We start from the raw sequence: 15,388 nt of genomic DNA, 5'->3' as shown, positions 1-15,388 counted from the left end.
GGGGCTCTTCTATCACCTGAAGCAGTTAAGCAGCATATTTTGTCTTTCCTTTTGACTGGACTCATAACAGCAGACCCTCAGAATGAAGTAAAATCTCTCATGGGTCCTTTCAGTGTTTTGATCAGTACAGCTGAGTTGATATCTAGGGGAAGGAGGCTTTACAGGAGAGTGGGGTAAAGAAATTTTGCCCTCAGTTGCTGTATCTCTTTTAACCAAAGATCGACTTTAGCACTTCAAACATTGTTTACAAGGAGCCAGTAGTTAGTGTTCAGGCTTCTAGAAATGATCCAGATTGCAGCCTTCTTATTATAATAAGCAGTATGCTTGAAAGCTTCCAGGGACTTTTTTTTTTTCTTTCCTCTTTTTTTTTTTTTTTTTTTTTTTTAGATCTGAAATTAAATAGGGAATGCTAGTCTGATATTTTTATCTGTTTTTCTCTGAAGGATTCATTCAGGTACTTTATAGGGTTGGAGAGAACAAGCGAGGAAATCTTCCATGGACAGTATGTGCAGCTATTAGTGCTTTATTTTGGCTGATGACCATGGGAATAAAATAGTGGGTTTGGATTTTTTTCTTCATCTTTGATTCTTCCGTGCCATATTCACAAACATTCCAGATGGCATTACTTTAGTTCCATCCTATCTTTGTGAGAAAGGATCTGTACCATGTTTGTCTTCAGCAGGGAGACTTGTTCCACTCCCTGTTCTGCCCAGATAAAATTTGCAGTGCCTGTAACAGCCCTCCATAGTCAGGAAGCTTACTGGTGCTTGTCAGATGTTTCTTGCCGTGCTGGCTTTATGCTGTTGGTGAAACTTCACAGTCGGCATCTAATCTACAAAGATCTTCTCTCGAAGCTTGTAATTTCAGAAGGGCTTGTCGGTGTACAGTGGGCCATTCTAGTCAGGGTTTACACAGAGGGCGTCCAGGTCCCACAGTGTTCTTGTTTTGGATGTTCCTGGCCATCAGAGTCATGGCCTTGTTCATCTGTTTCTGTAGCTCATGGATCTCTCTGGATCAATATAGTCCTGCTTAGGTGCAAAGACGTTTCCCATTTGACAATGCTTGGTTGCGTTAAATTTGGATGTAGCAAAGCAGAGGAGAGCTAAATAGAAGTGGCTTGTAGTCCAGATGAAATGAAAAATATATATGTAAACAATGAGGAATGGTGTTAATAGTCTGTAAAATTCATGTGAATTAATGAATAGAGATGATGGCATCAAAAGGTAAATTTTTTCTTCATTTTCTTCATTTTTTCCTGTTCTGATTCTGTTTGTTTGATCTTTGTTAAATCTTTATACCTGACAGTGTTTTATATTTGAGTGTGTGTGTGTGTGTGTGTGTGTATACACACACACATAAAAGATGTAACTCCTGAAATCTGGGAAATTATTTCAGTAGCTTTCCCTGAAGAAACAAAAGAAAATACATTGCTGCTGATTTTTGTCTTTGTGGTAGTACTAGATTATCTTGATTTAGCTGTTTTCAGTGGCACTAACAGTGATCCATTTCCCTGGCAATTTTTGCTGATTATCTTAGCAGCTGGTTAAAACACACAGAAGAAGGACAAAACAAATATGGCTATAAAAAGCCTGACATTGCTTTAATTCCAACAGTAGAATGAAAACAAAGGTTACGTACAACAGAAGCTTTTTCCTGATGTTTTGAGAAGATGACCTGATGATAAATAGGATGATTTATTTTGAACAGTGAGTGAACTTGATGAGCTGTTTCAAAATAGTCTTTGGAAAAAAATATTATTTTTTGTAAGGACAGAGGTTTTGKCAGTTTGGGGAAGTGAGGTTGAATGAGATGGCTCTGTGTACACAAACTAAGGTAAATTTCCATGAAGTATTTTATGTTCACTGACAACACGAACCACAGCATTTAACCATCTAGCTGTATAAGAGTGAATCAGAAGAAATATACTTTTTCTAGAGTATATAAAAGTGTGGTTATAATACTAAAAAATCAGTTGTCTGGACTAAATTCCCCCATATTTTTCCATTCTAGATGGGAAGATTAAATCAAAATCTAAATTTTGGAAATATCCAGATCTGTTCTTGACTATATAAACAGTATGTCCCTGAATACCATGGAAATGTTAGATATTCAAAATCTAGGCCCAAATTTTGCAGTTTGAAAACCTTTCCATGTAATTCAGGTAATCACAACATCAGGAATGGAAGGGATCCAATATATTTTTGTCAAAATGACAAAATTACTTATTTGTCTACTTAGAACTGACTGGTTTGAACTATTTGAGAATTGGCACCACAGAGTCTGTGGGTAGTCACAACTCTGGTCTGTGGAGGAGGCAAGGCAGTGAAGAATGCTGATCCAACATTTCTGTATCTCCCAGGATTCAAGTATCTGCTCAGTCAAGATCTGTGAGCTCTTAGGATGCCATTGCTGTCTCCTGTCCTTAAGTCATTTTTTTCAGGAGTCATACTTTTACCAGAATTTTCTTACATTATATGTTCAGAAGTAGATCTAATTGGGAAGCTGGACCAACTTTGGTTTTGCATGTTCTTAAGGTCCTTCAGCAAATAATTCTCTGAAGAATCTACATTTTTGCTTCATTCTCTATAAAGCRTTTTGGGTTTTTTTATTTGTTTTTTAAATGCCTATTGTAAATCTTTTGTACTAAATTCGGGTGCACTAATTCTTATCCTTGAGAGGATTAGGACTGATTAGGATTAGTGCTTAGGAAATCCTTTTCCAAGACACTGAGAAGGTGTCAGGAGCTCTTGACTAGATTTCTGTCTCTAACAGAGGTGTGGGCAAGCTCAGTTGGGACTGGATATTAATGTCACTGTCTGGCCTAAGGAATAACAGATGCTTGAGACTTGGCTGGCAATAGCGGAACTCAGGAATGGATTGCAGCCCTAACAGTTACAGCAATAAAACGCACAGAGGAAGTAGCCAATTTACCTTGTAGTGTCTCTAGCCAGGTTTATCTTCCTCCAATAGGTCGTTCCTCTTGGTGCGGTGAAGGTACCCCCAGCTGGAATGCCCTATCTGTTTCCTTTCTGAAGGATTGTGTTGTGTTTGGAGTGGTCAGGTTTCATTTCTTTTACATACCATCAGGCACTTTYGGAGTTGGCACCTGTACCTCAGCACTTGGCCTGCCCTGATTTTTGTCTGCATAGTCATCTCAAGGACCCCCATGCAGGTTTCTGTGAAGGGTCAATGTTTTCCTTACTGTCAGCCTTCATGCTGACTTTGTTGCACTGAAATGTTTCAGCAAGCTTGGAGAAGAGCAAGAGAGGGTGAGAGTCTCTAGGAAGAGGCAAAAATGCTCTGTAGTCACAACTCAGTGATATATGGCTAAATTGCTAGAGGCACCTTATCAGTACAAATGGGCCAACGATGTTACTTTGGTTTTGTTTAGCATCATCAGTATCTAACAGTTGGCTCCTAATTTCGGTATATGCCTTGTACCATCAGTTACTACTGGTTCTGCAAAGGCAGAATACTCATTTCTGGTATTGCCTTTGGAAGCTGGCTATATCAGGTTTGTACAGATCTAGGACCAGAGGCTTCAGTATTGACAAGTCCATTGCAGCCATCACTGCAGTGAAAGTGCTGAAGTCTGTATAATGGCCAGTCTATGCCTGGTTGGTTGGGGCTGAAGGTGTCTAGGAGAGTATTGCAACTTTCTGGAGAAAGGGTAGGCTCAGTTATGTCAGGGCCCATCAGTGGAACATATATATCCATAGAGTTTCTGTTGGAAGAAGACTAGGATTATCAGAATAAAAAAGGGTGTCATTCCATCATTGCAAGTCATCACCAAGACTGTACACACTAATGCCAAGGTCACTGGTTGTGTGTGTATTGTCTCCATGTTTGTAGTCTTAATTATCTTCCAACAAACTCATACTGATGTTGATGACATGAAGACACTGACTTGAACTGTTGGCAGCAGAGCTTGCTCCTTGCTACTGCTGTGTATCTGGTATATCCTAATGACCACAGTGCCATCTGGGATTTCAGCTGCATCCTCAATTCATCCTGGATATCCATCTTCTTCAGGAAGCTCATGAACCATTTGACTTGACCATCAGCTTAACTCCTGGACAAAGAGGTCCTGCCAGATTTTCTGTGACTAACACAGGCTTCATGCTCTGGTTGTAGCAAAGAGGGAGCTCCTGCCAGCTCYAGTGGCTCCAATATAAGTGGACGTGCCTGAGACCTTTCTCCTAAGCCAGTGGCAACCTTGGTTAGAGAGCTGGTGCGTAGGACTTATGTCAGAAAAGAGAATGTGAAATGTAAGCATAGATATCATAGCTCTCCTGGGGACCTATCCTATCAGTTTATAAACATATCTCTACTTGACCCTGCAATATTGCTTTGTTTCTCTCCCGCACCACCCCTTTTCCCTCTTAGAAAACATTTTCCTTCTGGATACACACCACTCACCTCMTAGCATTTTTCTTCCTCCTCTGAGCATTCCTCCTTCTGTTGTCTGAACTGTTAACAGCACTTAACTCTGTCTCTGTCTCTCTTGCGCTTTTTTTTTCTTTCCAAAAACACCTTCTATGAAATACATTTAGCTCTCCATTGGGAACTTCTTTTCTCATCCAGCTATAATGTGATTTGGAGAAAGAGGGGATGATTCACGGTGTTGGTTGTGTAGTAGCATATCTAACAAAGTTCCTTGGGAGCCTCTTTAAAGCTTGTGGGAATGATGCTTCCCTATGCTCATGGACTGGTAAAGCAAATTTACAAACAGATGTAGAGGAGAACGTTCTTTCCTATGCCTCCGTTTTTCCTGTGCAAGGTTGACTTGACATCCTGGATTTGCTCCTACATTGCAACAAATGTTTCCGCACATTAGGATATTTGTGCTTTATGAACCTTAGCCTGGTGTCCACCTCTTTAAGGACAATATCATTGTTCTTGCTGCCAGTACTTCAGCCTGATGTGGAGTGAGCTCTGCAYCTGTGGAATTGACTCCAACCTCTCCTTGGATCGCGAACTTAAGCGCTGTATTGTCCTTCAGTGCAGTTTGTTGAATGTAAAAAATGATTAAAAAAAAAAAATGTGCAATGTTATATGGCTTCTGGGCCTGTTTTTGCTTCCTATAATGATGGAACTGCCTTAAATTTTCACCCTTTTTGGTGGGGAATTGGATCTGGGAATCTCTCCTAAGCGGAAGGTTTGAAACCTCTGGCCATCCTACTTCCTGTGAGTTAATACTCTAGATCCCCCACATTACTGTACTTTGTCAGGCTGTGGTGTGTCCATGGTTACTGTCCACTTATCTACCCRAAGCTCCACATATCAGGCAGGCAGTATATGCCCATTTCACAGCAGAGGAAACAGACACAAACTTTATTTCTCCTAAGGGATTCCTTACGCAGTTCAGGCCTTATCAGCTCCTGATGAGTTATTTTTGATGGTCCTAATTCCTCTGCTATACTAGAGCTGTTGCATGTTCATAGCCATTATGTAAAATCAGTTCAGGCCTCACTTTCTTCAGTTTCACTACTTACAATGATCAGTTATTGAACCTTCTCAGAATATTTCACTCCCTAGTCAGAGACTGGAGCAGATATCTTGCAGGAGCAAGTCATTTCCCTCTGTATGGAGCAACTTCTAAAGTGATGAATGAGTCTATATTTCTCTCTCTATCATCTTTTCTAGGTGGGTCCAATCCCACTTCCGGTATGAAGTTGTGAAAGGTTTGCTGTTTTGAGGCACTTCCCAGTGGCATAAGCAAACCGTAGAGCTGTATTGCCTGCTCTTTTCTGGCTTTTGTTCTCTCCCTGTTATTAGAAAATCTGCATAAAGAAGCCCCTTCTGTTTTGTTTCATTACCTAACTATTCAGGCCCAGTCTTTGCTCCAGTAGTCCTACAACAATTCTCCCTGTGCTTGAGGTAATCACTTCTCTAAACTTCTTTCTTCTCCTGGGCTGGAGATCAGCAAACTGTTTATTCATAGACCTGATCCCAGATGAAGCTGTCTATCACAAGGGTAGTTATTTCCCTCAGTTACCTGCTGAAACACACTTTGTAAAGAGCTAGAACTGTTTGAGATGTTGACGAACAAATGCAGTCTGTCATACCAAGATTTTTGTTTACTTACATAATTACCTGTAAATAATTCAGTGATTGGAACTATAGAAATATTTGAAATTGAGGTAAATATGTATTAATCAAATGCACCTTCTAAATGGATGTTGTTTCCACAGTACAATAGAGTGGCACATTAGATTTAGACTGTTTATTTTTAGGAAGCAACTTTTTTTTTCCCTTTTGTGCCAGGTGTTTGAAACGATTTCTCAGGAACAATTTCAACTCTCATAGAAATATTTTCTTAAATGATACTACACCTGGATTTTTTTTCTAAATTACTGAAAGCTGTGTCAGAATTCTGTAGAAATGTTCACAGCATAAATGTCTTTAAAAGTAGCTTTTGTAATACTGCATGGGCAGTTTTAAGCACATAAAGAATCAGTGAATGGAACTATTATTGTGTCTAAGGTTGTTAGGGCTCACCAGTCTAGTCCGAATCATTTGGTAGAATATCTGTCAATCTTGGGTAACTTAATTTATAATATACTGGTTATAGCTAATTAAAATTTTATTTCTATCTTTTAATGATTCAGTCCCATAACAAATTTTGCCATAATCAACTTTAGTTTGCCCTTTACTTGGTTTTCTTTGTCTTGAAAGCTTATTCCTTCTCCTAATGCATCTGAATGCCTCAGAAGACAACTGTGACCTTTAAAGTGAGGAAAGCGAGATTATTGCACGTAACATGATTTTTTTTTCTTTTAAAGGACATTCAAAACATCAACGTAGGTGTCTTTTCTTTTTTTAATCTAAATACTTGTGCACTTACTACACTTCAGTAAAAGCTGAAATGTAATAAGAGGAATAGCTTCTGAACTATGTCTTTAGATTTTAGATTGTTCCTGTGGAACAAAATATATGGTTGACTTCCCTGAAAATTTGTTTTTCATTTTTGAATGTGTTCCTCTTCTGTATAAACAAGAGAAGATGGCCATTTTAGCAATGTTTTTTCCTTTTGTTTTTGTTTTTTCTTGCACACACTTATTCCACGTGCTCTTCCAACCCACATTCTTTTTCTCTTTGGCACTGAGACACTCTTACATAATTTTTCAAATACACAAATGTTCTGCAGTAATAGTCCAAAAGGCTACAGGCTGCAGTAGTGTTTTTGCAAAGGTTTGAGATGATCACAGTAGAATGGTGTACTGTTTTTGATAAACCTTATTCTCAGAGAGTTTTTAAAATGTCTGTTCCTCTGTTCTTGGCCTCCTCTCATGTTTCTAATAAACATGAATATTGTGGAGTGGCTGACAACTTCAACTTGTGCCATGTCTCAAATAGAGTTTCTTTCAGGAGAACASCTCTAAGAAAAGAATTGCTCTATAGGTATTATGGCTGCCACCATTCATTACTTTCTATTTATATGTTTGATAATGAATATTGTATGTTTTTACATACTAAACTAGCATTAGCCTAAGATAAGCACAGTACAATTAACTCTACAATCATTTGCACTGGTGTATAGTTCTGTGTAGGTTAGCATAGTTCCTGCAAGATATGCAAGGGGAAGATCTAGCTTGCTAAGAATGAGATAGTCTTTTATTTTACAAAATGCTATATTTGAGCTGACAGATACCTAGCATAGGAGCTGTATTTAGGTAAGCTGTATAACAGATTGAGCTTCCAAATGGTTAGTGTTTCACTCTTCGGAGTTTCTACTCCCTCTGGCTGCAAATGAAACCCGTCTAAAGTGTGATCTCAATGTGGGCAGCTGCAATATCATCTTTCTGAGTTCTGCAGAATAATTCTCTGTTGGTGACCTGACTTTCTCCTCTGTTTCTCTTGAGTGCATCTATTTATTCACAAGTTTACTTGTATACACGTTTTACTGGCATACAGCAGAGGAGAGAGGAGTAGTAGTAATACATATCACTGTTTTTTTTTGTTGTTGTTTTTTGTTGTTGTTTTTTTTTCTGCTGGAGTGGAAACTTCTACTGTCTATTAGCTTCAAGCTTTTCAACACTGCCGGTGTTGTTGTATGCTACTATGATAGGCACTGCAGAAATAATTTAAGTCTGATGGGTGAATAGTTCATACTGGGAGATGCATTGGCTGTTCCGATACCAGCAGTTTGATTCCTGTGCAGGAATGGAGTAGATCTGCAGTCCTGTGGTGTCCTTTATGGACCAAATCCAACTCCTCCCTTATTCCCTGTGCAAGGCACTTGTACCGTAGGCAAATAGAGAACAGTCAGGGCATGATGTATGGTAATGTCAAGGAAGTAAAAAGCCTTTTGTGCATCTCTGCTTCTCCCTAAAGTAGACAGCATCCCCAAGGAGGCCTCAGGAGGCTCTAGCTCTGCTGTGCCCACCGAACACCACAGCTTGTGTATGGGGCTTGCTGCTATTTTGTGCTCTCACTGCCAGCCTCATATTACTGCCAGCTACTCTCCTCTCCAGCTAACTGTTTGACTGGGGCTGGAGGAGTGATATATAGACATCTTTTCCTGGTCAGCTGTGCTTAATTCTATGGCGATTCCACTCAAGGCAGCCTCAGGCCCTGTCTTTTCAAATGTAATCATAACAAATATACTGGGTATAGACTAACAGACTGTTATTCCAAGTTCTGCTGTGCAGAGTTTACTCTGAAGAGGCATTTGCTTCTCTACTGCAGATGTATTAGTGTTTTTTTAACAAGTCTTTAATGGATTAAGTAATGAAATTTCTGGTGTCTCCCCTGGGACACAACTAGACAAACAACTATTAGGAAATAGTTCCTGATAATTATTTAGATGTTTTGTTTCTTAATTTCATCTTTTTTACTTAGGCAATTTTGTATTATCCTAAACAGTTCCTTACATTCCTCAATGCTTGTGTTTCCCAGGCATTTGTAAATCACTACTGTCTTCCTTTCCCACAGGCATTGCTTATCCTAACTGTTGACTGAAAATGAATCCCTCCATCTAATGACTCTGTCACTGTTCTCTGAGCTCCTTCCATTTTACATTATCCATCTGGCAACAAAATGTCCAAAACTGAGTGCAGAGTGCAGATGTGGTAGCTCCATAGCTGTTGAAACAGAGATATATTACAAACTATTGTATGTCAGGAACTAGCTATTTCCAGCTGTTTCTTGGRTCAGTGCTGTAAGGATGTGAAGTTATTTGCCACCAACTTCTCTGAGCCGTTCGACAGACAGCTTGGTATAATGAGAGATTTGGGATATAAATGTACCAAAATTGCATTGCTTTTCTTTACCCCATACCCTTTTCCTTACCCCATACCCTTGTTCTTTTTTGTCTTCTCTACATCCACAAACACACATCAAGCTTTCATTCTTCTTAGAAATATAAAGTTTTTCAAGCCCAAGGCCTGACTACTGTCCCCAGTCTAGTCCACAATCAGCAAAGAAAAGCTAGCAGGTTTCCAAGCTACACTGGCTGGGCTGGGTAACAAGGGACTTTTTGCTCTGGTTCCCTGCCTTGCCCCTGCTGCATCCTAAGTTCTCTGGAAGTAAAAATAAAACTGCAGTGTTTAACAGTCATACTATCTTCACTGATTTCCCAGCCTATTGAGCAGCCTATGTGCTTTCCTAGAGGTKCCTGCCTCTTAGGTGCCTGCAGCTGGCTGCACAGCTATTGCTCTCCTGTGTGTTTGCTCTTTCTGCGGTTTCTGGCCTGCCTCCTACTGGCCRGAGGAAGAAGGAGGTGCCTGTATTTCTCTGTACTTAATGTAGAGAGGGAGGTTTGGCAGGAGTGGCAGTTTCACGTTCAGCAGTACGTTTGCCTCCCTGGGTTTTCTGTAGTCCATTGACTGCCTATTTTAGGTACTCAATCTAAGGGTTAAAAATAAAATAATAAAAAAAAATATGGCTGCATGTGTAGGAATTTAATGTCAACAAAAATATTTCAGTTTTCACTTATGATGTCAAGTTTTTTCCTTTTCAATTTTACAGGTTATCACTGCTAGCTTATCACCGTTCTTCTTTATCATGACAGCCAATGTACTAACAATTTCTTGGTAAGTGCCTACGTGAGCTTTTTCCTTGATAGTAAAAATGAATTTCTACACATTGCTTCATGTGGAAATATTTTTTAAATGGCAAATTCTATTAGTGTCAGTAATATTTTACCTGTAAGGAGAACCAGGTGTGCAATGAGGGATGCAGTATAATAATACAAATGGAACAGAGTTTCTTTTGCTTGTGGGAGAACATAGAAATTTTTGAATGTTAAGCCTAACCACAATTCACTCAGCACATTTTAGAGCTAGATAAATGGATRCAATAGGCAAATAAATGACCCATTCAAAGTTGGACTATAAATCAGTGGCGGAGTTGGAAGTAAAACATTTGAGTCATGGTTTTGTAACAGCGTTGTTCTAAGCAATAGGAATGCTTTCAAATTTCTGAATAGTCCCTAATGCAGTGTATACTTTGAAAACATTAATACAAGTAGGAAAATGAAATAATATGTAACTCTTTCCAAAGCTCTGTTTGTCTTTTGTAACATGTGTCCTAACATATTATGAATCACCTACCTTGAAATTTTTAGGAAGTGATATAAACRTTTAGGCTGCAATCGCCTTTGGTGAAAGACAAGGTTTTGTTCTGTTTGTACAGCACCCAGCAAAAGGGAATTCCACTGCATGGCCGATGCTCCTAAATGGTTCTGTCATACAAATAACTAAAAAAGGGTTAAGTGTGTATTTCTAAGGCTAGATTTGTTATTGGAAATAAAAATCTGTTTACTTTTCAGAAGTTTTAGGCTTCCTTTTTTCTTCCTAGTCTGATTGTCACCCTGAAGATTCAGCTTTGTGCTAAATGGAATTTGCATATTTTTATTCCAGGTGTGATATTTAAAATAGTAGCAAGACTCTGAATTAATGTGCCACTAACCGCAGATTTGTTTCTGAGGATATCCTGAGCTGTTTCTAAATCTCTGGTCTTATAATATTTATGCCACTTTTAAGCCATTTGAAACATACTTTTCTCTCAGTTATTAAATCAGTTATTATATAAGACGACTATATTGCTAAAGCCAACATTGATAAAATCATATAGGCAACTGAATCCTTCATTTAAATCAGTAAAAGTGGAGAGGCAACACATCCCAATAGGGTTCTCATGTTTAAACACTTCATTTACAAATAGCCTGATTTATAGGCCAAGTCTGTAAAAGCTGCTTCTGACACTTAATTCGAGCCTGTTTTCTGTAGATGCATGTGCTCAGTTTACTTTGACAATCCTGGAAATTTCTTCCAAAACTCATTCTGCTTATCAGGAAAATTTTGATTTCAATGGCTAGACACACCATTTGCATTTTTGTATGGTAAATAAGTGCATRTCTATGCCCTGTATAGCTCAAAAATTACCATCCTACCACACATAATCCAGTTTGTACTGTATTTGACTTTTCTTCATTATCTCAAAGAATTTCAGAAATGAAAAGCACACATTTCCTTCCTGTATTTGACATTTTATTGGTTATATAAAGGTATTTGTGCCTTAATCACCCAGAAGCAAAGAATCGTTTTGAAAAGTGACCTTGAGAATGGAAAGGTAAAGATACAGAATATTGCCTCTGCCACCATGCAACCATTACAGTTGAAGCTATGTAATTAGTATCTACCAGGAGTCCTTGGAAACGTAATGAAATGGATTTAAGATACTGCCATTTATATGCTGCTCTATTTTCCCAAGTGATTTCTCCTCTTGCCTCTTCTTCAGCTTCTACTTGGAAGTTAAAAGAAGTTACTGAAAGCAGAATTTCAATTTAGCTCCATATTTGGTTGTGTGAGTGTGCATCCATATATGTATGTTATGCATATGTAATCTCAAATGCTCAAATGAATGTGTATTTTTCTTTAGCTCTAGGAATACATTTCTGTGGCCTATGTGCATAGGAGACTGAACTAGTTGAACTAATACCAGTGCAACTACAACTCTCCTGGTCCAGGCCATTAACTTGCTGTGTCTTACCATGTTTTACATGTGTTTGTGTAGGTCTGTTGTGTGCATGCTAGAGTAGACTTTTATAATATATACTTATTTACTGACTGTATGCTAAAAAAAAAAAAAATCACATGCACCACTGTGAATATGAATACATGAGCCCGTACAGTTGCACACATACTACRTATCCTTTATGCATTGACAGTGATATAAATAATGAACACATTCACATCTTTGCAAGAAACTTTGCTTTGACCCTTAGGCAGCTTTTATGTTTTGTTTGTCACAATTTAAGAAGATAACCATTTCTTGTATTTATTGTTTGAATTCCATGCATCAGCAGAGTCTGGGCTATCAGCAAAGCTCTGGTAATACAGTTTGTTAGATGACAGCAGCTGCAAAGTACTCATGAGATCCTAAACCACTGAGGTTTTTGGTGTTGCTCCAGTGTTACTGTGGAATGTTATATTGTACGTTAATTTCTGAGTGATGGGCAAGTGCAGTTAGCTGTCTCCTCATAATAAACAGAAGCCAGAGGATTTGCAGATGGTAAACTGAATGTAAATCAAGGGCCTGCATTTAGCCATGTTTTTGCTTTGCTCTATCTTGAGGTTACACTAATGGTTTCTGTTGGTCCAGTAATCTGGTGAACATGTTTTGCGTCGTGCATGCAGACACCTGGCATTTCAGATCTTTCAAAAGGAGATTCTTCTTTTGTCTRCTATGGAACATAAGATATTAAAGAATGGTTTAGATGCAAATGCCCCTCTACAGAACAGTGCTGTGCAGTTTAATACCTTTTGTACAGAATTACTGGTCTAACTTTTAGAATTCTGTAGCAGAGATAGGAATCTGTTAAAGTCTCTGTTAAAAATTTAACAGAAGACTACACTTCCATAGAAAGTAAAAACGGAAAGAAAAATTTTGAGTCATTTCTAAGAATCTGSTGGGTTTAGTCCTTGTTATATTCATTGTGATTTTTCCTTAGGGTAGTAGCATGCATTAGCTGACCTTAGCTTCAGAAGGAATTAATGCAGAGTGAATGTTTATAACTGGTGGTGAAATCTAGGCAAGACACGAAGGTTAATCTTCTTCAGAGAAAAGTGCTTCAAGATTGTTAGTGATTAGACGCAGACAGACTCTTGTGTTGTAGATCTTTTTGAAAAGCTTGTGTCCTTAGCTGCCATTTGCTCTTTCTTGGTAATTCCACGTCAAAAAGTAGACTGTCTCCAGAACTGCATGTCTCTATCCCGCAGCACCTACTTTCCAGGTCTGTTTACTGTATTATTAGAAAATACTATGTTTTTGTTACATAATRTTAGTTCCTTTCAGGAGCAAGGGGAATTAGGCAATTTTATTTTTTATTTTTTTAAAAATGATTCACTGAAGCTAAGAATTAAGTAAATATAATGGTATTAAAGTCTAGACAGCCATCAGCTTTACATGTTGGGGTTTTTTTTCCAAGAAAAAAAAAAACACCCTAACTATGAACTTACAAAAGTTTGGTTTGTTTATAGAGTTCGTTAAGGAGCTTTTCTATTTCATAAGCTAAACCATGAGGCTAAGATGAAAGATCAGTACATCTAGCTTTATGCTGTTACAAAAGGGGAGAAGAGTCTGAGTCCTACCATATTCCTCTTGATTATGATAGCAGAGGAGACTTGGGGATTTTTAACTATTGCGTAAATAGCTTATTTCAGTGAATTATCGTTTGTTTGTAAAACTATTCATCCTTATTTGGAGCCCTACTTCTAGCCTGGATCTTAGAAAAAAATATTWGTGCCACCACTATGTTGTGGGGAAGTTCTTGGACGCTCGTGCTTTTTTGGCTCAAGCAGTTCTGTTCTACTGGGTTCCCCACAAAAAGCAGCAGATGCAGGAATTTCCACTGGCCTGGCTAGGCCAGCGGGATCTCCCCAGCACAAAATTCTTTCCTGATTTCCTTAGTCCCTAAAACCTAGGGTTTTGTCTCCCTCCTGACTTGTCAGGTGGCAAGTTTTCACACTAGAATACAAGCAGAAAATGTGAAGGGAATCATTAATAACCTGAAGAGGTTCAAACTCTCCTGCCATTCTTTCTTTCTTCTTGCCAATGTGCTAGCATGCACCTGTTCTCACATCTAGATGAATTCTTTTCTGTGTAGATCTCTGTCTATGTACTTTCTRTATACCACTAGCCCTAAAGTATAGGAAGGGCAGGATTTTGAGATCTGTAAAATAAGGCATTTGTAATTTAAGCCATTGTTTACCAACATGAACGAAAARATCACCTGGGGTACTGTCACTAGGATGAAATATGTTTAGACAAATTAATACCTTTCACTTTGATATTGTGACATTTGGTATTTTATCAAGTGGAGGGATTGCTGATGCTAAATTTGTGCTATGCTTTGTTTACAGCCTTGTGATCGGTGGAGTTGGAGARGCTTTGCTTGTTTATACTGAACGGACGGGCACATAAAGAGGAACCGTATCTCACCAGCTGGAAAAGAGCTGACTTGCAGCTTAAATTCTAGTATGCAGTGGCAAGAATGATGAAATGCAACCAAACACAAGGAAAGAGACCCACTGGTTTTTTTTTATTATTATTATTTTATTAAGAAGGGGAAAATACGCTATTAATAGTGCTGGTAAGAGAACAGCATAGTTGGTAGGCTGACTAGGAGGCTTTGCCTCAAAGCACAAGACAAAAGCTATTTCTGATTGATGAAGTAAAGGAAAAACTACACTATCTCATTCTGATGGCTCTGTGTGAGAACCTCTCAGTAGCAGCTTCTTGCACAGGGATCTGAACTCAGGAAAAGCAGCATTCCTCACTGGATACCCTCATTTTTTGTTGGAGGCTGACAGCAGGTTGTACCAAGCAATGTCAGAATCTAGATCCTGCCATGAATTGAGTGTCAGGAAGCATGGATTTTGTTCCCAGCGGTTCTGTAGCAGCAACCTACCACGCACAGTTCTCTAGTCATGTTGTCTGAACTAYCACGATGACTGAGGCCGTGGAACTTCTGAAGATAGTTCCCTTCTGCGATTGTGGCAGATTGACAGCTTTGCTGAGTGGGGAAATGAGCAATAAATCTCATTGTCTGTAGTGCTTGCTGTTTGTGTGTTTTTCTTCCTCCTATTGTCCAAGATTTCTCTTAAACTCTGAATTTTTGTTATCCATAGGGGGCTGGAGGGACTCATACTGTTCCCAGCAGTGGTTTGTCTCTTAAATTATTGCAAGAGGCAAAAGAGATTATAAAATTTGAATGAATGTCATAAAGAGTAGAAGGCAATTAATCTCAAAAATTCTTAAAATAATTTCGTTTTCAGTTGTTTAATGGCTGTTAGAAATTAGTCTTGACAGATTAATGCCTGGGAAAGCAAACTGTGTAAAAGCAATACTAAATGGTGATTTGATAATGTTTTGGGGAAGT

General features: G+C 38.6%; 1 protein-coding gene across 5 annotated transcripts in view; it reads left to right on the top strand.

Annotated features, from left to right (window-relative positions):
• Positions 1 to 15,060, top strand: part of SLC35D4 (solute carrier family 35 member D4) — a 60,903-nt gene extending 45,843 nt beyond the window's left edge. For 3 of the 5 annotated variants that reach the window (XM_085319317.1, XM_085319316.1, XM_085319320.1), the window contains exons 14-15: positions 9,973 to 10,037; positions 14,370 to 15,060. In XM_085319317.1, the coding sequence (XP_085175443.1) occupies positions 9,973 to 10,037; positions 14,370 to 14,430 (126 nt within the window). In that variant the 3' untranslated portion in view covers positions 14,431 to 15,060. Of the gene's footprint in view, positions 1 to 9,972; positions 10,038 to 11,745; positions 11,812 to 14,369 lie in introns of all 5 variants that reach the window. The other 2 variants (XM_085319318.1, XM_085319319.1) reach the window with 2 other exon arrangements.
• Positions 15,061 to 15,388: the final 328 nt, after the last annotated feature.

Source organism: Rhea americana, unplaced genomic scaffold (assembly GCF_003343005.1).
Source record: "Rhea americana isolate MKP2758 unplaced genomic scaffold, rheAme1 scaffold_58, whole genome shotgun sequence".
In the NCBI taxonomy this organism is placed as follows: domain Eukaryota; kingdom Metazoa; phylum Chordata; class Aves; order Rheiformes; family Rheidae; genus Rhea; species Rhea americana.
The sequence above is the reverse complement of the archived record's forward strand: the minus strand, read 5'-3'. Positions and strand labels throughout refer to the sequence as shown.